Here is a 21,866-nt window from a genome sequence, read left to right as displayed (position 1 = left end):
TGGCATGTTATGTAATGTACTTGGCAATACAACTTTTAAAATAACATGCCCTATGGTAAAAGACCAAATAACATATCAACATATCAATATAGCAATCAAAATGACATTTTCCAAACAAGGGATGGCTCGATACCACTTTTTCATGTCCGATACCGATACAGTACCACAACCGTGAGTATCTGCCGATACTGAGACCAATCTGATCCGATACATCTTTTTCCCTCTTAAACAACTAAATTTGTCTGGATGCAATTTGCTTAACCCATCTAATCATGTTCAAACTGTGGAACAAATGTTCTAGTCCCCTAAAGGAAATATACCATATAGCCCACAACATAGATTCAGTACTACACTACTGCTGCTTCTTTTTAAAGGTCCCAATTCGTGCAGCTGTAACCTCTTAAAAACGTGTGTCTCTGGTCCATAAAACATGATTCTGGATTAATCTGTCGAAAATATAGCAAACCCGTTTGTTGTGACGGAGTTCTCACTTCCTCATCTGGTCGCTTTCCAAGAACGGCCTGTTTCTATAATATATTCAGAACTAACAGTTCCCATTGGCCGCTGAGGGAGAGCCCGCCCCAGGCTCCCAGCGGCCAATCAGATTAGCGTCTGTGGACCAGCACGCTAGGTTGCGAGTTATCGTTAACTAAACGGTACTACGCTAAAGAGGACATCTCAAAATGCCTAGACTTACCGAATGCACCTCTGCAGTTGCTGGATCACGTACAGTTGGCGTCGCTCCAGCTAGAGTGGCTATAGACTAAATGGTGCAGGTAGCTTGTGTGAGAGAGACCCGCGCAGTATGCAGGAGGAAGCTAGTGACGTCCCGATTCCCCCAGATTCCCCTCTGGGCAAACGAAGCGTTTGGGGGTGTGGCTTGGAGGAGACTGCAGAGGGACGCTGGATAGGGACAAATCCAACTGTGGCAGTTCTGAGCGTGTGACCACTCATTACAGGGAGGGCTGACAGCAGTATATATGCATTTACAAGTAAAAACAGCTTTTGCACGGAATGGGACCTTTAAGCTTTTTCACCCATAGAACCTTTAGCAGCATTTTTTGATTGGTCAACTCGCCATTCAAACACTCCAAATTAAATTTGGTGTTTGCATGGTGTTTTTAAACATGGAAGACATGGGCTGATCTAGTTTTACTTGGCGTTTTCACGTTTTTTTTTTTAAACTGTGGGGATTAATTCTAAGGATGTGCAGAGAAGCAATGACTACATCCGGCGGCAGAGGACAACTTTGCGGCTGGCAAATTAAGTTGGTGAGTCTTCATATAGGGCTACGTTGCTGTTTATTTGGCCTGGCGTTAGTCAGACACTTCGTTATGCAGAAAGTGCGTAGATTTGACTTGGCTTATAGATGGGAATGGTATAACGTGGTCGTGATATTGTGGCGTGTTGTGCTGCTGGATTGACTGTGGCTAACGGTGTGTTTTGATGTTTGATGATTGACCTCGTATCAATCCGTGATGTTTCCAACGCTCGAAACACCCGCATTGTGTCACGTTAAATCGCACTCCACTTATCTTCCTTGATCTTAGCAGCGCTGCTAGGTCTCACTCACTACTGTTCACATGCTGCTCATCTTGTTGTGACACAGCTCTTCACAGCATGTTGCTCAATGTTTACTTCAGCATCTACCTGGCAGTTTGACCATTTCAAGTCACGGCTTTGCTTTATTTTAGAGGGGCAAAAAAAGCCCCCATCATCCCAATTGCAAGGGCAATTTCCAATTTCTTTTAGGGGGCAAAATGCTCTGAGTCCCCGCTAATTTCCGACCCTGCAGTCCCTCCCTTTATATGTTGAGGTTTGTCCCAAGTCTCAATGATCAAAGTGCACAGGCCAGAGAGGTGGAGCCATGTGCTGTCTGTGAAGAGTGCTGTGCTCGCTATTGAATGCAACACATCTGTTTCCCTCCGGCAGTCCCAGAAGCAAAATATTGATCTGAGCAGGCAAGCGAAGTTTGCCTCCACCCCCTCGTTCGCCCTCTTCGTGACTCTGAAGAATGTAGTGTGCAAGATTGGCGAAGACGCAGAGGTCCTCATGTCCCTCTACGACCCACTGGAGTCTAAGTTCATCAGGTATGCCTGCACGCACGCACGCAGCCACGCACGCACGCAGCCACGCACGCACGCAGCCACGCACGCACACACAAAACCATAGTTTTCCATAGTGTTTGAGTTTGCCATAAGTTCTGTTGATTCCAGTGGAATTGCGAGTCTGTTAATATCTTTGCTCAATCAAACAGCAATCATGGCTTATGTAGCAAGATGACACATTACAAGGTTTTATACTACTACTACCACTACTACTACTACTACTACTACTTATACTAACCCGATGGAGATGCTTTCCATAGTGATCTGGTCCTTTTTGTATGTGACTGCAGCTAACCCCATGGAGATGCTCTCCATAGTGATCTGCAGCAGATCCTCCAATAAAGATGCAGCAATCTTCGATTGGCGTCTGGGCCATGACAGGTCCCAGAGACCCTGCAGGGACCTGTCAAGATCCTTGGCAGATTAAACAAAGATAAAACAGAAAGCTAACTTCATACATAAAGTTAACACAACACAACACAATTCAACCTCTTAATAAACAGTATAGATATCATTAATTAGCATTCATTAATGTCCCTTAAGCGGAAAACATGCTACAACGTCAAAGCCATCGCTGTGTGCGCCGAGGGTTACGTCATGGCTGGCGGGCCTGCCGGCGCAGCTGGTGTGCACCCCTCCGAACATGTGGCTCGACGCAGCTGCCGTGAACAGCGCAGTATAATATATGTAGATGGGGAGATAACAGGACAGAGTGAAAGCTACTGTATTACCAAGTATATGCCCTACATTCACTTATTGGGCTAACTTCTAGTGATTGAAATCCTAGTGAAATGACACAATTTACACATTCTGCTGGAGACTCCCCTGCGACCCCCTCGTCAAGCTGACGTTCGAGTATTATGGGTCTAGCTGCCGATGGCAACGCTCCAAGTCGAGGCGGACGTTGTAGCACGTTTCCAGCGTTCTGGTGTAACGACGTTAAGTTCTGAAAGGAACTGACGATTGCTGCCACTGGCACAAACTGCAACGGACAGTCAGGACTGCAGAGAAAATCATCGGTGCCAAACTGCCCTCCATACAGGAACTGTACTGTAAAAAAAAATGGGCAGGAAAGATCATCACAGACCCATCTCACCCCGATCATGATCTGTTCCAACTACTCCCCTCTGGCAGGCGCTATAGAGCACTGTAGGCCAAAACTAACGGACACAAAAACTGTTTCTACCCACAGGCCATCACTCTGATTAACACTTAAAGTCTTCACTTGAACACTTTTGCAAACACTGGAATCACTTGCCCTCACTCTGATCACTTTGAACACCTTGCAAGCTTGAACACTCAACATGCAGAAACCTATATCACCCTGTGTATATAGCCCCGCCGGGACAGTATTTATAGGCATAAATAACTGTGCAATTCCAGACCTGATTGCTTATGTAGCTCATTTCTACATGTACATAACTGTGCAACACCTGACCGAATTGTTTATACATGTAGCTTACTTATACACATAAATAACTGTATTAATAACTGCTTATATTAATAACTGCCTATAACTGTATATATCCATACAGGTATATACTGTACTGTACATAATCTTTTCATACACACCCTCTCAAAGTGGACACTCTTTCATACACTTATTATTATTGTATAGTAGTTAATATATAATTTATGTTTAATTATCCTTTGTGATTCTTGTTTGTTTTAGCCTGAGCATACCTTTTCTTTTTCTTTTGTGTGAGAGTACATTGAGAGCTAAGCGAACCAGAGCCAATTTCCTTGTATGTGTACGTGCTTGGCCAATAAAGCTGATTCTGATACTGTATTGCTATTTCTTTCCAAAATCTCATTTCACGATTCTCCGTACAAAGACTTTTTTTAAATAACAGATCATGTCTAGAAGGCGGTAGATTTTTGAGACATTCTTACTGCCTTTTTACTGCCCAAAACTCATGACTGTAACTATCAGTTAGTGTGTTGACACGCATGCACGCACAAACGCACGCAAGTACCTGAACACACCAAGCACAGCAGGCTGCCCAGGGATTTGCTATTGTTTTGCGGATTGCAACAACAAATGATCACAAGTGAAGCAGCTCCATAGCAGCTCTATTGGAACGCTTCATTTGCGTCCAGTGTCAGTTATGCATTTTGCTTTCCAAACAGAGCGGTGGCTAGATGACTATTACTATTACTATTACTATTACAATGTAAATATAGCATGAGAGACTGCTGAGGCACACTGAAAGGTTGAGTCATGCTTCTTTCCACCCTCCTCTCTTCCTCACAGTGAGAACTACCTGGTGAAATGGTCAAGTTCAGGCCTGGTGAAAGACATAGACCAGCTCCATAACCTGCGAGCGGTCTTCACGGTGAGTGTGTTTGTCTGTCTGTGTGTGTGTGTGTGTGTGTGTGTGTGTGTGTGTGTGTGTGTGTGTGTGTGTGTGTGTGTGTGTGTGTGTGTGTGTGTGTGTGTGTGCCAGCTTGCCTGTGGTACTCTGCTGCTTATTCGGCCATGTTATGAGGGATGTAGGGATGTTTGCGGAGCCTGTTTTTGTTCAGCTCTCTCAGAAAGAGCCTGGCTCGCCGTGTGTATTTGCCAAGGCACTCACCTCTATCTAATTGAAGCCCAAGGGCGGAGGGGTCAGCCCGCACCCACAGGGAGCACTTTGCTGGCCTCGGCGAGGATCGCACACAGGAAATGAATTTGTGGACACAATCAAAGAGGTTGTTAAAGCTTTTTGCGGTGAAAAGTTGCCCCTTAACAAAAACCTATCCTCCCCTAAAAAGGTGCTATCAATTGATCGAGTGTTCTGTGCCCCTGCATTGCTGTAGCCTAATAAACGGCCTGTGCCTCATGGAGCTCTAAATCCAGACAAATTTGCCAGAGGATTCTGTCGATATAAGATCCCAAATGATACAATATCTCATAGTAATAGCTGTAGAATTGTCTACTTAAGGTTTAAGACATCACTTTGGTCTGGATTACTCCCACGGCTTCAGTTGTTTTTGTTCTCCTTAGGATTTGGGCAGTGAAGACCTGAAGAGAGAGAAGATCAGCTTTGTGTGTCAGATTGTGAGAGTTGGGCGCATGGAGTTGCGAGACAACAACACCAAGAAGCTGACCTGCGGACTGAGAAGACCCTTCGGAGTGGCAGGTAAGCCACAGCCACACCACGCAGTGCCACAGCCACACCACGCAGCGCCTTGTGCGGAGTGACGCTAAGTGATTGGACTCTGTCATAACCCGCTGACCCAGGGAGAGTGTAATGCATTAGCCATTACTTTCTAGACCATACCTCTTGGCCCTGCTTGAGTTTTCCCCTGTGCCTCAGCCTTGAGATATTATCCCTTTGCTGTTGCCTTACCCTTGAAAAATAATTAATCTACCAAGGCCCTCTGCCCGGGTGAATAAATATTTGGCCAAAATTCAGAGATATACAGCTGAAGTAGAAAGAGAAATTGGAGTTTGATTTGTCCCCTGTTGGCGAGCTGCCAGCCCATCGTCAACTAATTAGATTGGCTTTTTGCCAACAGTTCTCTAGCAGTGAAAATTATGCTCCTCTTACCATCTCTTTTGCCACTGCCACTGGAAGAGCCTGATTTATCATGCTTATCTTTAGACATGACCATCATTGCCTTTGTACACTCTCATTGTGGAGAGGCAGGTTTTGATGAAGGACTTTTCTATCCACCTTATTTTTGAATGCCCCACTGTACAAATAATTGTGGGTACAAGTTCCGGTTTAACGTGACTTATTGTTGCAGCTTGCCATTTCCTTTGTTATAGGCTCCATCTGGGCCCTTCTTGATCTAACTTCGTTCTCTCTCTTTCTTAAAAAAAAACAACAACAACTAACCAACCTTGTACCACTAACCTAAACTTGTACCACTGTTCCTTCAGAAGTTGTAGTTGTCATAGACTGTGCTCCATAGTTGATTGCTCTATTGCTGACAAAAAATGTGTTATTGTAAGTCGCTTTGGATAAAAGCGTCTGCCAAATGACGTAATGTAATGTAATGTAATGTTATACTCTGGCTGCAGACCCGAATTATAAACCGGAAACTGGAGTACGTTATAAAAGTTATAAATATAGTCACGTTATAAACAACTAACCAACGCTGGGGGTCCGTATGGAAACAGTGTTACTCGAAATGGTTAAAGGTTAAATCAATTTGGTCATTTAGTGGCGTTTTACTGCCATGTAACATAGCTAGCTAGCCGCTAACATTAGCCACAGTAGGCTGCACACTGCGCCCTTAAAGGGATATTTATCGACGAGATTTTTGCCAAGCTGGACCTGATTAGTGATTTGCTCCGTTCGCCCAGACGGGTGTCAAGCTGTCGGCAACAAGGCTGGGACATGAATGTATTAAAAGAACTGGATAGGGGACGAGCCACGCCCACCCATGCATTCGGACGGAGGCTGCTCACTGGCGCATGAAGCCATCATGGGGGGTTTTTCTTCCTGGTTTTACTTCCTGACCATGCGGCCCAAGGCGAAGTGCGCATGTGTGCCATGACATATTCCATGATGTCTCCCATGACGTTGGAGGAAGAAAAACGCATAGGCACCATGGCCGCTAGAAATAAGGTGGATAGATGGCTGACTCCTGGGCTGTAGGGGAACAGTGTAAAGCCCGGTGGTGGAGGAAACCCCAACTGCCGTGGGACATGTAAGAGCGGAGCAAGTGGATATTCCGCCCTGAGTTTTTGACATCAAATGTGTTTTTGAAGTCAGATCAGAGAGTGCCCCGCCCCCCTCCCTGCCCCCACCAAGCTCCACCCCCTCTACAAACCGTCGAAACTCACGACACTTTTTGGGTCACAGACATCAAAGCCGAGTCGGTGTCCCATCTAATGTGTGTGAGCAATACTGACTCATCACAGGGTCAGCTCAGCCTCCGTCAATGCTCATCGGGCGGCCTGAGGGTGGCCCCGCATCTCTCCCACAGCCATGCTTCTCTCCTGAAGTCTTGGAAATATTTAATTCTCATTATATTTAACCCCTCAACCCTTGTTTTAATTCTCATCAGATTTAACCCCTCTCCCCTTGTTCTAATTCTCATCATATTTAACCCCTCTCCCCTTGTTTTTCCACAGTAATGGATGTCACAGACATCATAACGGGCAAAATGGATGACGAGGACAAGCAGCACTTCATCCCGTTTCAGCCGTAAGTGCGGTGTTAAGCAGCACAGTCATTAGCCACCATAAAAAGCACATTGAGACACAGACGAAGTGCAATGCTGGCACAGTTCTGTCCTTACACTTGTTTCAATCACTGTGCGGGCGCGTATGTGTGCGGTAAGAGACACAGAGGCTGTGTGCGTGTGCGTGTGTGTGTGTGTGTGTGTGTGTGTGTGTGTTTTAAAGTCTTGAATCCTTGACACCTGATTAGCGGGGGTTTAAAGACAGTAGCGCTCCCCTATTCCCCGCTGACTCAATTAAGGCAATCTCATTAACTGCTGCCATTCTCGTAGGACGGCGCACAGAGCCAGAGTAACCTTTTCCTGAACGTGATTTCCTGCATAATTGGAAATGCTTCAGATTCCGGCAGTTTAGCCGGCAGATCACCTCACTTACCGCTTTTATCTGTGGGCATAAATCATGGAAATTAGAGGCTTCCAGTTTGAGGAGAAGAATAGGATCTACGAGGGTGTATTTATAAGTGTGAAAATTTGCCAGGGAATTTTAACGGGCGACGTTACTTCCCTGAAGCGCCGCTTCCAGGTCCGCTCCTCGCCGCGGCGTTTTTAGGGTGTTCAAGGCCAACAGAGACAGGATGTTGAGCCATAAGTCTCCACATCCTGTCTGTAAAGGGAAGGTTTGGCATAGCACTGTAATTTGGAGAGAGCTCTGTCATCCAAACAATGTTAAATGCCTTTATTTGGTGCACCAAATAAAGGCATTTAATTGTTCGAGCTGCTCCAGATTCCCTCCTTCTTTATTATTAATGATTACTTATTATTATTATTATTATTAATAATAATACTACTACTAATTATTATTATTATTATTATTAACAATAATAATAATATAATAATAATAATAATAATAATACTTTTATTTCAGTTGGCAGTGTGTTCCACATTTGAGAGCACTTAATGTAAAAAGCAGACTGCCCAAAGGAGGTCTTATGGCGTGCACATTTTACAATTGCCACTTGCTGTGCCCCTGGTGATACTACTACTAGTAGTAGCATGAAATCTCTGGTGCTGGTTTTCTTTATATTATTAGTTTAATCTCCCACTCTCCAACATGTTCAATATACCAAACTGTCTGACCTTTGACACTTTTATGGAAATCACCTCCGAATACCCCCTGAATTGTTCCCATTTAAATGAAGGCAAGTGGAATCTGGAGGGAAACCTGCCTTGTGTCCTGTATTGGTTTATCCCATGAGTATTAAAATGTCTGTTACCTCATTTTCTGCTGCTCTGTTCACACTGGTTTTGGACTGAAAGATGGAGGCACACATCCCTCCATGCTGACATCACCACTGTTTTCTCCTCCAAGCTCCTCCCTTATTTTGTTCTGAGTCATCTGCTACTGTCTTATGCTCTGTACATCCCTTGTCTCAATCAATCTGCCACTCTCTACACCTGAAGCCCCCCGGGGTACGACACAAGCCCCCTGGGGTACGAAACAAGCCCCCTGGGGTACGAAACAAGCCCCCTGGGGTACGAAACAAGCCCCCTGGGGTACGAAACAAGCCCCCTGGGGTACGACACATGGAGGTGTCAAAGAGTTGTCTTTGCGTGGTCATTCAAACACAGCATTCACATCTGTGGCAGGGAGTATTATTGTAGCCTGGTTACATGTACATCCATCCTGATCACATGGTTACATGTACATCCATCCTGATCACGACACCTCACATTCTGCTTCACTCGACAGATCAGTCTGGACTTCCACCCGCCCCCAGCCATTTTTTTTAGTAAATCAAAATGTAACAGAGCCAATCAGGGACTGCATTGTATGTAGTTGATAACGTGACCGCTGGGCCAATCAGGGACTGCGTTGTAGTTGCTGATGTCACACGCGCTGGCAAAACAGCAATGCTGTCTCCCGAAGCAACGAGCGGTAACGTTAATGTTAGTAGAGTAAAGACAACCATAAGTGCAGTTATAGAGAGCCAAAGTGAACGTCACTTCCTGCCTTTCTCTGTGTACCAGCGTCTGAAAAAATATGAATGGTGGTGAACGGAGAGAGACGTTAATCTTTTTGATCCTGTTTGAATTGTGCCACGGGGTGCACATATCATGTTTGTCAATGTAAAAATAACTTTGCAAGTCAAGAAAGTCGCAGTTTGTGGTAAAACTGTGGCACTATAAGTTAGAAAGTCAGAAAGACTACGCACAACCAGTCGCATACGTGACGTCTCTCCCGCCAGTCCATGTTGTTGATGGTGTGACGTATATTGTGCGACACGAGAGATGTAGTCGATTGACAAAACTAAACCTCATGTTTCAGTTTCAGGACAAACTGCGACTTTGTTGACATGCATAGTTCTCTTTTAAATTGACCAAATTTAACATGTGTACCCCGTGGCGCAATTCAAACGGGATCAAAACAAGTCACGTCTCTCTCCGTTCACCACCACCATTCCTATATTTTCAGACGCTGGTACACAGAGAAAGGCAGCAAGTGACATTAACTTTGGCTCTCTATTGCAGAAATGGACTCAATAACAACATTTAAACAAGAACAAGAGTATGCACTAGCGGAGCAATCGGCAACGCTGATTGGCTGAAGGAAATTGTCTGTCAATGCAAATTTCAGTGGGCAGCTGGAAGTCCAGGCTGATCCGTGGAGCGATACAGAATGTGAGGTCCTGTGATCAGTATGGTTTTACCAGGCTAGTATTCTTGGGTGTTAGAGCCTCGGATTTTAACCATCTACCTGTCAATAGTCCCGCTTTGATCATGTTTGATATGGCAGAGCTAGCTTCCTGCTGCTGCTCTCGGCTCTATAAAGACTGACTCAGCATCACTTTGATAATGTTTGATAAGGCAGAGCTAGCTTCCTGCTGCTGCTCTCAGCTCTGTAAAGACTTACTCAGCATCACTTTGATAATGTTTGATAAGGCAGAGCTAGCTTCCTGCTGCTGCTCTCGGCTCTATAAAGACTGACTCAGCATCACTTTGATAATGTTTGATAAAGCAGAGCTAGCTTCCTGCTGCTGCTCTCAGCTCTGTAAAGACTTACTCAGCATCACTTTGATAATGTTTGATAAGGCAGAGCTAGCTTCCTGCTGCTGCTCTCAGCTCTGTAAAGGCCGACTCAGTGACACTTTGATAATGTTTGATAAGGCAGAGCTAGCTTCCTACTGCTGCTCTCAGCTCTATAAAGGCCAACTCAGTGACACTTTGATAATGTTTGATAAGGCAGAGCTAGCTTCCTGCTGCTGCTCTCAGCTCTATAAAGACAGACTCAGCATCACTTTGATAATGTTTGATAAGGCAGAGCTAGCTTCCTACTGCTGCTCTCAGCTCTATAAAGGCCGACTCAGTGACACTTTGATAATGTTTGATAAGGCAGAGCTAGCTTCCTGCTGCTGCTCTCAGCTCTATAAAGACAGACTCAGCATCACTTTGATAATGTTTGATAAGGCAGAGCTAGCTTCCTACTGCTGCTCTCAGCTCTATAAAGGCCGACTCAGTGACACTTTGATAATGTTTGATAAGGCAGAGCTAGCTTCCTGCTGCTGCTCTCAGCTCTGTAAAGACTGACTCAGCATCACTTTGATAATGTTTGATAAGGCAGAGCTAGCTTCCTACTGCTGCTCTCAGCTCTATAAAGGCCGACTCAGTGACACTTTGATAATGTTTGATAAGGCAGAGCTAGCTTCCTGCTGCTGCTCTCAGCTCTATAAAGACAGACTCAGCATCACTTTGATAATGTTTGATAAAGCAGAGCTAGCTTCCTGCTGCTGCTCTCAGCTCCGTAAAGGCCGACTCAGTGACACTTTGATAATGTTTGATAAAGCAGAGCTAGCTTCCTGCTGCTGCTCTCAGCTCTATAAAGACTGACTCAGCATCACTTTGATAATGTTTGATAAGGCAGAGCTAGCTTCCTGCTGCTGCTCTCAGCTCTATAAAGACTGACTCAGCATCACTTTGATAATGTTTGATAAAGCAGAGCTAGCTTCCTGCTGCTGCTCTCAGCTCAGTAAAGGCCAACTCAGTGACACTTTGATAATGTTTGATAAAGCAGAGCTAGCTTCCTGCTGCTGCTCTCAGCTCTGTAAAGACAGACTCAGCATCACTTTGATAATGTTTGATAAAGCAGAGCTAGCTTCCTGCTGCTGCTCTCAGCTCTGTAAAGGCCGATTCAGCATCACTTTGATAATGTTTGATAAGGCAGAGCTAGCTTCCTGCTGCTGCTCTCGGCTCTGTAAAGACTGACTCAGCATCACTTTGATCATGTTTGATAAGGCAGAGCTAGCTTCCTGCTCCTGCTCTCGGCTCTATAAAGACAGACTCAGCATCACTTTGATAATGTTTGATAAAGCAGAGCTAGCTTCCTGCTGCTGCTCTCAGCTCTATAAAGACCGACTCAGCATCACTTTGATAATGTTTGATAAAGCAGAGCTAGCTTCCTGCTGCTGCTCTCGGCTCTATAAAGACAGACTCAGCATCACTTTGATAATGTTTGATAAAGCAGAGCTAGCTTCCTGCTGCTGCTCTCAGCTCTATAAAGACAGACTCAGCATCACTTTGATAATGTTTGATAAAGCAGAGCTAGCTTCCTGCTGCTGCTCTCAGCTCTGTAAAGACCGACTCAGCATCACTTTGATAATGTTTGATAAGGCAGAGCTAGCTTCCTGCTGCTGCTCTCGGCTCCGTAAAGGCCGATTCAGCATCACTTCCTAAACAATGTTTTCTCTGTGTGTTTCTTTCATTACCCATCCTGTCTCACTGTTAACTGCTAACAATTGGCTTTGTCTCTGTCACGGTATTCGCATCACTGTTCGGTGTGTCTCTCTCTTTCCCTCTTCATCTCCATCTCTCTCTCATCCCACTCCCTTCCTCACACCCATTTTTCCTCTGGCTCTTCCTGCCCCACTCCTTCTCGTCCTCCTGTCTGTCCTCCACCTCCTCTTCCTCCATCTCTCTTCCCTGTGGTGTTTTGCCCGTTGTGTGCATACTGCAGGCTAGCGTTGGATGACGCCATTCGCCACAAGCAGCTGAACATCTCCCGTTTTTCACCCAGGGTGGCGGGGGAGAACGACTTCCTCCAGACAGTCATCAACAAAGTCATCGCTGCCAAAGAGGTCAATCACAAGGGCCAAGGTACCGTGCAGCGGACCAGACACAAGGGGCGGGGCTGGGAGGAGACTTTTTTATTATGGTGTTATTATGGTGTTATTCAATTTATAATAAGTTTGTCCTTGCTTTGCACGCCACTCTTTGTTATTATACACAAAGAAGGCACCATCTGGAGTCTGTTCTATAAGAAAAAAGCTAACATAGTCTTATGTGCAAATTTTAATAGCCATAACTTCATCTTACTATGCCATTATCTTTTTCTTTATTCAGCAGCTGGGCCTATAGGCCAGGCAGCTTACTGTTCTTTATAGCTTTCTGTCGGTGTGTCTTTCCTCCTCCTGACTAAAACTGTCTCTCTCCGTGAATGAAAAGGCAGAAAACTTTGCACAGTAGTCTGGTTCTCCCAATGTACTGGCAGGGCATAGCAACTGCTCATCTTACAGATGAGAACACACTAATTATTTGTCAAGTGCCCACACTAGAAATCACAGCTCACACTATAAATAGTAGCCCACGTCACCAGTGACTACAGCATCTAAGTAATCCAGCTGTTAATTAAGCTGGTGATACATCTGCAAAAACTAGATTTTTAGCGTTGATTTGACGTTTCTGGTTAAAACAACAGCCGCCATCTGGGGGCGGGAGTTCAGGACGAGAGCTTGAGTTGGATGGCAGTGCCTTTTGAAGTCATTTGCAGTCTTCTTCAAGTCTTCGTTTTGCACGTGTGACTGCGCTTACAAGGACTTGAGTATCCTGGTTATGAGGCTTATTCTGGTTTTCATCATATTGGGGATATGACATTTAAATGGAACACAGAGACATCAGGTTATTCATATCCCTGTATACATGATAGTACTAGTATCCCGGTGACTGATTACTGCATGCTATGTGCACAGGTGCCTGTGATCTTTACAACACAAACCAGCATTGTTATTATTATTATTTTTATTATTTATTATTATTATTATTGTTATTGTTATTGTTATTATTATTTATTATATATATTATTTATTTCATTTTAGTCACAACACCTTCGTCCTGTAGTCTGTATACTACAGACTTGAATGGGTCAGCATTTCAATGCTTTCTCCTTTCTAAACTGCCAAGTATATTTAATTCTTTCATCACCAAAAGACAAAACTCAGTTTCCTCATCGCTCCAGAAGTGAGACTTTGGTTGAAGCCATGCCTGCACAGGTAGTCTGCTGCAGTCAGAAGCCAGGATAGGATGTATACATGCAGCAGTATCCCGGGTTCTTTCAGAGTAGTCCAGCTAGCATAATCAGGTTTCTCAAAACCGGTATAAAGGCTTATCCAGGTTTCTGAAATCAGGATATGATGTTTACATGCATAAACACAAAAACCAGATACTCCAAAACCCCTATAATAGCCGGGATACTCAAGTCCATGTAAACGCAGTCAATGCCAAGTCCTCCGTAGCGTGGTTACAGAGTAGCCGCCACGCCACGCAGTGTCTGAGCCTCCTGTCAGGAGAAAAGCAGGCCAGCTACTCGTGTTAAATTGTTAGGAAATACGATCCATGAAAGTCCCCCGTCGGTCCTTTGTTTCAGAATTAGTCTGACCCACAGAGTAACCTCCCAGGCATCACAGTCTGAGCTCTTTCCAAGACCAATTAATCAACTCTGGAAATTACTGGTCCACGCTGTGCTTGAGCAATTTAAATGCTCTATAGTAGCTTAAATGTCATTGATTTTCACACAGAACAAACAGTGGCTAAAATAGGTCATAGCTTTTGGAGCGTTATTGTGAGATTTGAACTGCCATAGAATGCAGGCATGTTTATTTTAAATTTATTCAAATAGCCGGACACACACCTTTTATTCATTCATTCAACTTTCCTCTATGTATTCATCTTTAATTGTCATTTTGACATCTGCACAGTGCTTTGGGGATGTGCACTGTTTAGATTATGCAGAGCCCCGCCCCCTACACCCTTGCATAAAGGAAATGCAGGTTGCGCTTTTACACCAGGCAGTACGGTAGAAGTCTTATGTGGAAAACATGCTACAACGTCCGCCTCGACTTGGAGCCTTGCCGACAGCAGCTAGCTAGACCTATATACTCGAATGGCTCGACAAACTCGAATCAGCTTGACGAGGGGGTTGCAGGGGAGTCCCCAGCAAAATGACTAAATTGTGTGATTTCACTACGATTTCAATGACTAGAAGTTAGCCCAAGGAGAGAATGTACTTGCATATACTTGGTAATAGGTTTCACTCTGTCCTGTTATCTCCCCATCGACATATTATGCGCTGTTCGCGTCAGCTGCATCAAGTCACATTTTCGGGGAGCTGCACACCAGCTACGTTGGTACTAGGCTCGCCAGCCACGGCGCAACCCTCGGCGCACATGGCGCGGGCTTTGATGCTGTAGCATGTTTTCCGTTTTACAAGCATCAACCGACTGGAGGCTGGTGTGCCGTCATCCTCAGACCAGGAAGTACAGTAACTCAGGGATTTTCTAACTGTTCTGGCTAAGTGAACACATGAATCACATTTTGTTCAGCAGTTCGATGTGCAGCCACAGCACTTTGGTGTTAACAGGTGGAGTTTTTAAAGTCGGCTCGGTTTCACTCACGCCAATTATACCCCCGACTCCTCTACCCGAGTATCTAGAAAGAGCTCAATTCCTCACCCATTTTTCTTTATGTATTCCTAACTAATCACATCCCCGAGAGCGTGTTATCTTTACTAAGGTGTCTTGCCCTACGGCTATTTGCTTTCATTCCCTCTGATGGTGCAAAGCAGGGGAAGACTTGTCTTTTTAGCAGTTTTCTTTGGCAGTTTGCTCGAACACGGTCTCCTACTGACTCTTTCTTGGTTCCCGGGCCCAGGTCTGTGGGTGACTCTCAAGCTCCTTCCCGGAGACATCCATCAGATCAGGAAGGACTTCCCTCACCTGGTGGACCGATCGACAGCTGTGGCACGCAAGATGGGCTTCCCAGAGATCATCATGCCAGGTGAGGGGGGGGAGGGGCTTCACAAAGCTTTACCTGTGCTGTCTGTCTGTTAACGTCTCCTCTAAAGTTAATTCAAAGACAGATCCATTCACCAATGCTCCATTCATCCAGGAAGCACCGTTATAATTAAGCTGTCTTATTTGCCAAGATGTGAGTGAAATATCATTTGGGTTTCATCGGGACATGACTCATTGCAGCTCAATGGATGTAATAAGCCATAAGGTTCGAGTCTGCCCGATACTATACTAGAAACGATTGAATGAGGTTCATAATGCTGTAATACCCAGAAATGAATGTTAATGAAGGGTAACGATCCGCTCTACAAAGCCTGAATAAGTTTGTTTCTGTCTCCTCCAGGTGACGTGCGGAACGACATCTACGTGACTCTGGTTCAGGGGGAGTTTGACAAGGGCAGCAAGACCACGCCCAAGAACGTGGAGGTGACCATGTCCGTCTACGACGAGGACGGCAAGAAACTGGAGGTATACGACTGGGGAGAACCTCAGTGTAGCACTTTCACATTTAGATTCACTCAGCATTCAGCACATAAGTGCTACACAGCTGATCTGTCTCTCAGACGGCCTGTGATTTAGCGGGCTTTCTCTAATCTGCCACAGCTCAGCACACTGCTTAACTGACCAGGACTCCTATAAAGCAGTGTGATACACGCGCCAGATTGTAGGCCTTTGCCACCTGTCATACATGACAGGCTGCAATATTGGTGCTTCGCGGTTGATTGACTGGCCTGATATCTGGCTCGCCATTGTGGGAATCAACCTTCGCCATTGTCAGTTTCACAGTTGCTGAAGAAAGCGCATGGGCAAGCAATACGGGCGTCGTGCTTAGAAGGGTGGAAGTGACTAAGACTGAAATTAATGCTTCCGTTCCTTCTAATTGACATAATTAGCTCCGCCAACAAAGTGTGCGCTCACTCGGCCGTGTGTGCGTGCGTGAGTGCAAGCTGCAGGGAGGGACGATGGTGGCGAGATTGGGGATGACGACGTCCAGGTGGAGGGGAGCCCTCCTGGGAACCACTGATCAGTACAGAATGCCCGGGTGCCTCAAGTTCTACACATTTAGATGGAGAGGCCTCTGCAGTGACTCGCCCCAGCGGACTGAGGAAGTGTCGCGGTGCTGCGGAGGATCTGTGCTGATTATTACAGACAAGTGCGCTTCTGAAGTGGCAGGAAGCAGCAGGAAGCAGCGATGATCTCGGCCTCTGTCAGATGGGATGTGGCAACGGGGGGGGGGGGGTCTGCCTCGCTAGCTTAACAACACAGCTAGCATGTTGACGTGACTATCACATTGACTGGTGCACAGTGAGCAAACAGGCTTTTTTTTATCAGTGATGCGCTCACTCTACTCTGTGTCTTTGGAACATTTAGGCTGTGTGTGTCTGTATTCAAGGCTGTCGGGGCTGTTTGGCTGTAATGATTGGAGTCAGTGGCATCAGTCGAACGTGATTAAGTAACATCGATCGGACACGCGGGTGTGTGTCACACTCGTGTCACAGCCGCCTCGTCCTTGCAGTGAAGGAGCTTCCTTCGACCCCGCGGCGTGCAACTTTTCTTTGCAGAAACAATCCGTCTCATCTCTTCGGCTCTCTGGGGAGGAGCGGTAATTGGTTAAATTCTCTCTCCTCCCACATTCTAATTGGCTGTAAGGAAATTCTGTTTCTGAGATGAGTGGCGGTATCACTTCTTGTGATTATGTCTGATGAGCAGTCTTGGTGTGATCTTTGATAAAAGAAACTTCCCCTCCACTTGTCGCTATGGAAACCACTCGGATTGGAAAATGTCTATATTTCACAATAATAAAATGCACATCAGCCCCCATACACTAGCCCAGTGATCCTCACTATTTCTTCGATGAGAGCCGCACTGGCAGGACAAAGTCAATAGGAGAGCCACTTTTACCGCAAAACACCAAAAGCCACCCCAACCAAGCACATCTGCCTAACATTTTTTTGTTTTATTGTTTTCCACAGACACACACACACACACACACACACACACACACATACTGTATATATATACCAGTTTCCCCTAGAAAATCTTTCAGGCCTGGAGGGATTTCGAAACGTACCCCGTCCCCGACCGCAACGGTGGGGGCCGTCGCTGGCGAAGCTGAAGTTTTAGCTAACCTGTTCACATCTATGTTCTCAATGGCATCCCAAGTATCATCATACTATTATGGGATGCGATGCGAACAGTTGTATTATGGGATGTGCGTTTCCCAGGCAACGACACACGTTGACACGTTTTGGAAGCTTCGAGCTTCGAGCTTCGAGAGCCGCCAGCGTCTCGCAAGCCGCGCAACGAGGAACTAGGCACTAGCCAATGAAAATAGCACAAGGCAATTACACAAAGATGGCCACATTTGATAAAAGGTTATCTTGTATTATGTATTTTTCTCCCTCTGTCTCACCCCTCCCTTTCCTGCCCACCTTCTCTCTCTCTCTCTCTCTCTCTCTCTCTCTCTCTCTCTGCCTTCTGGCTTTTCTCCTCTCATCCTCCCTGTCTCAAGACATGAGAGTGTGAAATGAGAGTCCCTATCACCTTGACAGATTAGCACGCCCCCGCAGAGCGCTCTCACCTGCGGCTAGGCTGCGGCGGCGGTGTGTGGCCACATTCCCTCCTCGTCTCTCTCACATCTGAAGCCGTCATGAATCTCGGCCACTTAGTGAAGAGGGCAGAGTCGCGGCCCCCCCAGCTCCGCTCGGCGTGGCCAGGGGGAGACGGGGCCTGTTATTCCTCATAATTGCTGGTTGTCAGAAGCCATTAGCGGCGGAGTGTGTCAGCGGAGGCCAGGGAGTCAGCCGGACCGCTGGGAGGAGAGAGGCAGGCCGGGATGTCTGTGCACTGATTGATAGAGAATAAGGCATGTGCGCCCCTTGCGCCGCGTCCTCCAGGGGGTGCGTGGTGCTTTACACACGGGCCCTGACCCGTTGTGGGATTTGAGAGGGGGGAACCCACCAGGTAGAGCTAATGACATGGCTGGACCCAGCAGCACCAGCTGGTCCACTCCCCCTGCACCTGGCTTCCCCCTGCTCCTTGCTGCACTGAAGCAGGTGAGCCAGTGCCCTCTTCAATATTTAATTCCCCGTTCATTTCTAATTCCACAATGCTGCCAGGGGATTGGCAGCCAACAGACCCATGATGCTACATTAAGGCCCTTTGCCCCCGGGACCACATTTGATGAAATAAGCGGCAGTCAGTTCTCCACATGGTGCGAGTGTGCTAGTGTTTTGACAGAGTGATAATAGCTCAACCAACATGAATCTGTCTCATGGAATATACTTGCAGCTTAGCTGGAATAACCGCATAACATGTCTTAGAAGATAACTTCATCCTTCTTCTTGCTCTCTAGAGTGTGATCTTCCCTGGGGCAGGAGACGAGGGGATCCTGGAGTACAAGTCTGTCATCTACTACCAAGTCAAGCAGCCGCGCTGGTTTGAAACAGTTAAGGTGTGTCCTTCCTTACCACTGCCCCTTCAAAACTCTGCATTATCCAGTGATTCCCGACCTTGGGGTCCCTGGAATTCAAATGGGGTCACCTGATTTCTTTTTTTACACCACACACAATTTAAAACTACCAAAGAGGATTGGGTGAGTTCTGAATTTAATGTCAGAATTCTGAGAATAAAGTCAGAATTCTGAGAATAAAGGTCAGAATTCTGAAAATAAAGGTATAATTGTGAGTTTAATGTCAGAATTCTGAAAATAAAGTTAGAATTGTGGGGGGGGGGGGGGGGTGTCAGAAAGAATTCTGAGTTTTATGAGACTTATGAGATTAAAGTCAGAATTCTGAGTTTAATTAATTGTTAGGTTAATATTAATTTTGAGGAAAAGTCAGAATTCTCAGATTAAATTTATAACCTCGAAGATTTCGGTTTCGTCCAGATGGGAATGAGCGACGGGACGTAAAGGATCACGCCAAACAACTTGTGATGACTCAGATGGGAACTGAAGACAGGTTGTTGGGAAACAGTGGGATTGTTTCAGTTTCAGTTGTTTTTGGACTAGGTTACATGCCGTTTTGCTCAGCGCTTTAATGGATCCTGCAAGTCCAATTCCTACTTTGCTGATGTTGGGCCATCATCGACATGATACTATGACCCGCCTCTCAACTTGTCATCTCAGACAAATTATGTTTTCAGTCTGAAATGGACTGCGACGCACGTGACGAACGGGTTCAGTTCGACTTTAAAGAATTTGCCACCAAATAAAAAAGCTTCAATTGTCTTTTATTACCTTGACTTAATCATGCAGGGATGGATGGTGATCTCAAAGATGCCATAAAAGGTTAGATGTTTGTCCCATTGGCAGCCGCTTTTTGTAGGGTGCAATCCTGTGCATACGCAAGGCTGCACAAAACCTCAGATATACTGTAGGTATCCTAGCTTCTAAAATGCTTAGAGAAACCTCAGATATACTGTAGGTATCCTAGCTTCTGAAATGCTTATAGTTAAAGAACTGTGGCGTGCGTTTAATAGTGACATTGGTTAATCCCTGCACCCTACCCAGAGCTCACTGGACATTAGGGGTGGGAATCACCAGATGCCCACGATACGATACTAAAACGATACTTGAGTCACGATACGATAGTATTGCGATATGCTAGTATTGCGATATACAGTATTGAATATTGCGATATTTCGATATATTTTTGTCACTCCTAACTCCTTTTCCTATCTTTTCCTTGACCTCACCGGAAGTAAAACATGCAGTGTTTTTTTGTTTTGTTTTGTTTTGTTTTTGCCCCACATGTAGGCTACATTATTACCGTAAGCTTCTCTGGACTCACCATCGGGCGCTTCTGGCAGATGCCCGGTGGCCTGGCATTGCATGGCCTGCAAAAAAAAAAAATAATAATAATAATAATAATAATAATATCGATACTTGGTGTCCAAATTAGGGATGTTCATCAATTATCGATATCGGATCATGTGGAATTTGGATCGATTATTGTTATTATTATTATTATTATTATTATTATTATTATTTTTTTTTTTTTTTTTTTTTTTTTGCGGATTAGGTTTGGGTGGAATTCGTTCCTCCTCGCCCCACTCCATTGCACAGTCAACTAACGTGAGGTGGAGCTTCATATAGTCTTTTTTTTTCTGGCTGGGCACGGGCCTTTGTGCCAACAAAACAGTTTTAAACATGGGGAATTCACACCGGCATGCGCCGGGGACGCAAACAAACGCACCCAGCGGTCTGCGGACCTCAGTGAGGCTCAGGCCTGTTGATTTGACTCTTGTGCTGTCAGCTAAGCTGGAAGACGCCGATTGCCTTACATCATGTAACCTGACATGTAACATGTTTGTTTACCTGGCCACAGCGCTAGTGTCTGATATTCTTACTACACAGCGGCATCGCCATTATAGCTGGCCGAGAACGCGCAATGTTATTACCAGACCAGAGTAAAAAAATATATATATATATGATTATTATTATTATTATTATTACGCTATCGATAATCGATTAATCAATAATTGATCGTTAATTTTCCCGATTTTCGATTTTGGAAATTTTTCAAAATGAACATCCCTAGTCCAAATATCGATACAATATCGTCAGTCAAAATATCGCGATACTATGGTGTATCGATTTTTCCCCCCACCCCTACTAGACATTTATAGATCCAAGATTGTGTGTGTGTGTGTGTGTGTGTGTGTACTTGTAATCACTACAAGATAGCTTTCTCCCCCTTAATCTCAGGTTGCTATTCCTATTGAAGACGTGAATCGGAGCCACCTGCGGTTCACCTTTCGCCACCGCTCATCGCAGGACTGTGAGTAAAATGTCAATTCGTGAGTAATCAGTTTCTCTGATGAGCAGCTGCACAAGTGGCTGCTAATCTATTCACAACAAAATAATGGAAGGTTTCCAAGCCCAGCAGATGTGTTGCTGCACTATGATAAATACTGTGAAGCTCGCCCAGTGTCACATTCATCACAGATATTAGGCCGCCGCGCGTAAAGCGACATCATCGAGCGGCTTGTCCGTGACTACAGCTGGCATGCAAGAAATGCCTGAAGGGACTCGTTTGTTTTGTCGGGACCAGTTGTCTATCTAAACGCAGCCGGGAGATAGTGTTCTTGTATTTCCTCCTGTTTTTTGCGTGTTTTTTTTTATATATCCTTTTTAACTTTCGGGGTGTGGAGGGCAGTGAAGCCTGTCGTGGCAGCCTTGTTGTTCCATCTGTCTGCCACATGGCGTGTCCACTCCAGCAGCAGCAGCAGGCGTGGAGCGGTGTGTGTGTGTGTGTGTGTGTGTGTGTGTGTGTGGGGCGCAGGGATCAGACGGGCGGCAGGCCTACAAAACAATCAATTAGTGTGGATTCACAGGTGGCACAGAATCACCAAGGTTATCAGCAAGAAACCCATACCCTTTGTCTCGTCGCCACGGCTAATCCGCCGGCTCTGTTTGGGTCGTGTCACCCAGAGCATGCAGGTGGCGGCTAACGGACAGGTCTCACCCCTCTGTGCTGGCCTGGTTTATAATCCACCTGGAGAGCTCTGTGCTGGCCTGCTT

At 45.6% G+C, this 21,866-nt stretch overlaps 1 protein-coding gene across 1 annotated transcript in view; it reads left to right on the top strand.

Annotated features, from left to right (window-relative positions):
- dock1 (dedicator of cytokinesis 1) overlaps window positions 1-21,866 on the top strand; it is a 292,156-nt gene that overhangs the window by 36,424 nt on the left and 233,866 nt on the right. Inside the window, exons 8-16 of the mRNA XM_083635505.1 lie at window positions 1,933-2,090; window positions 4,363-4,444; window positions 5,095-5,230; window positions 7,177-7,249; window positions 12,292-12,371; window positions 15,201-15,326; window positions 15,684-15,808; window positions 18,696-18,794; window positions 21,051-21,123. Of these exons, the coding sequence (XP_083491631.1) occupies window positions 1,933-2,090; window positions 4,363-4,444; window positions 5,095-5,230; window positions 7,177-7,249; window positions 12,292-12,371; window positions 15,201-15,326; window positions 15,684-15,808; window positions 18,696-18,794; window positions 21,051-21,123 (952 nt within the window). The remainder of the gene's footprint in view (window positions 1-1,932; window positions 2,091-4,362; window positions 4,445-5,094; window positions 5,231-7,176; window positions 7,250-12,291; window positions 12,372-15,200; window positions 15,327-15,683; window positions 15,809-18,695; window positions 18,795-21,050; window positions 21,124-21,866) is intronic.

This window comes from Poromitra crassiceps (genome assembly GCF_964638095.1).
Source record: "Poromitra crassiceps genome assembly, chromosome: 4".
In the NCBI taxonomy this organism is placed as follows: domain Eukaryota; kingdom Metazoa; phylum Chordata; class Actinopteri; order Beryciformes; family Melamphaidae; genus Poromitra; species Poromitra crassiceps.
The sequence above is the reverse complement of the archived record's forward strand: the minus strand, read 5'-3'. Positions and strand labels throughout refer to the sequence as shown.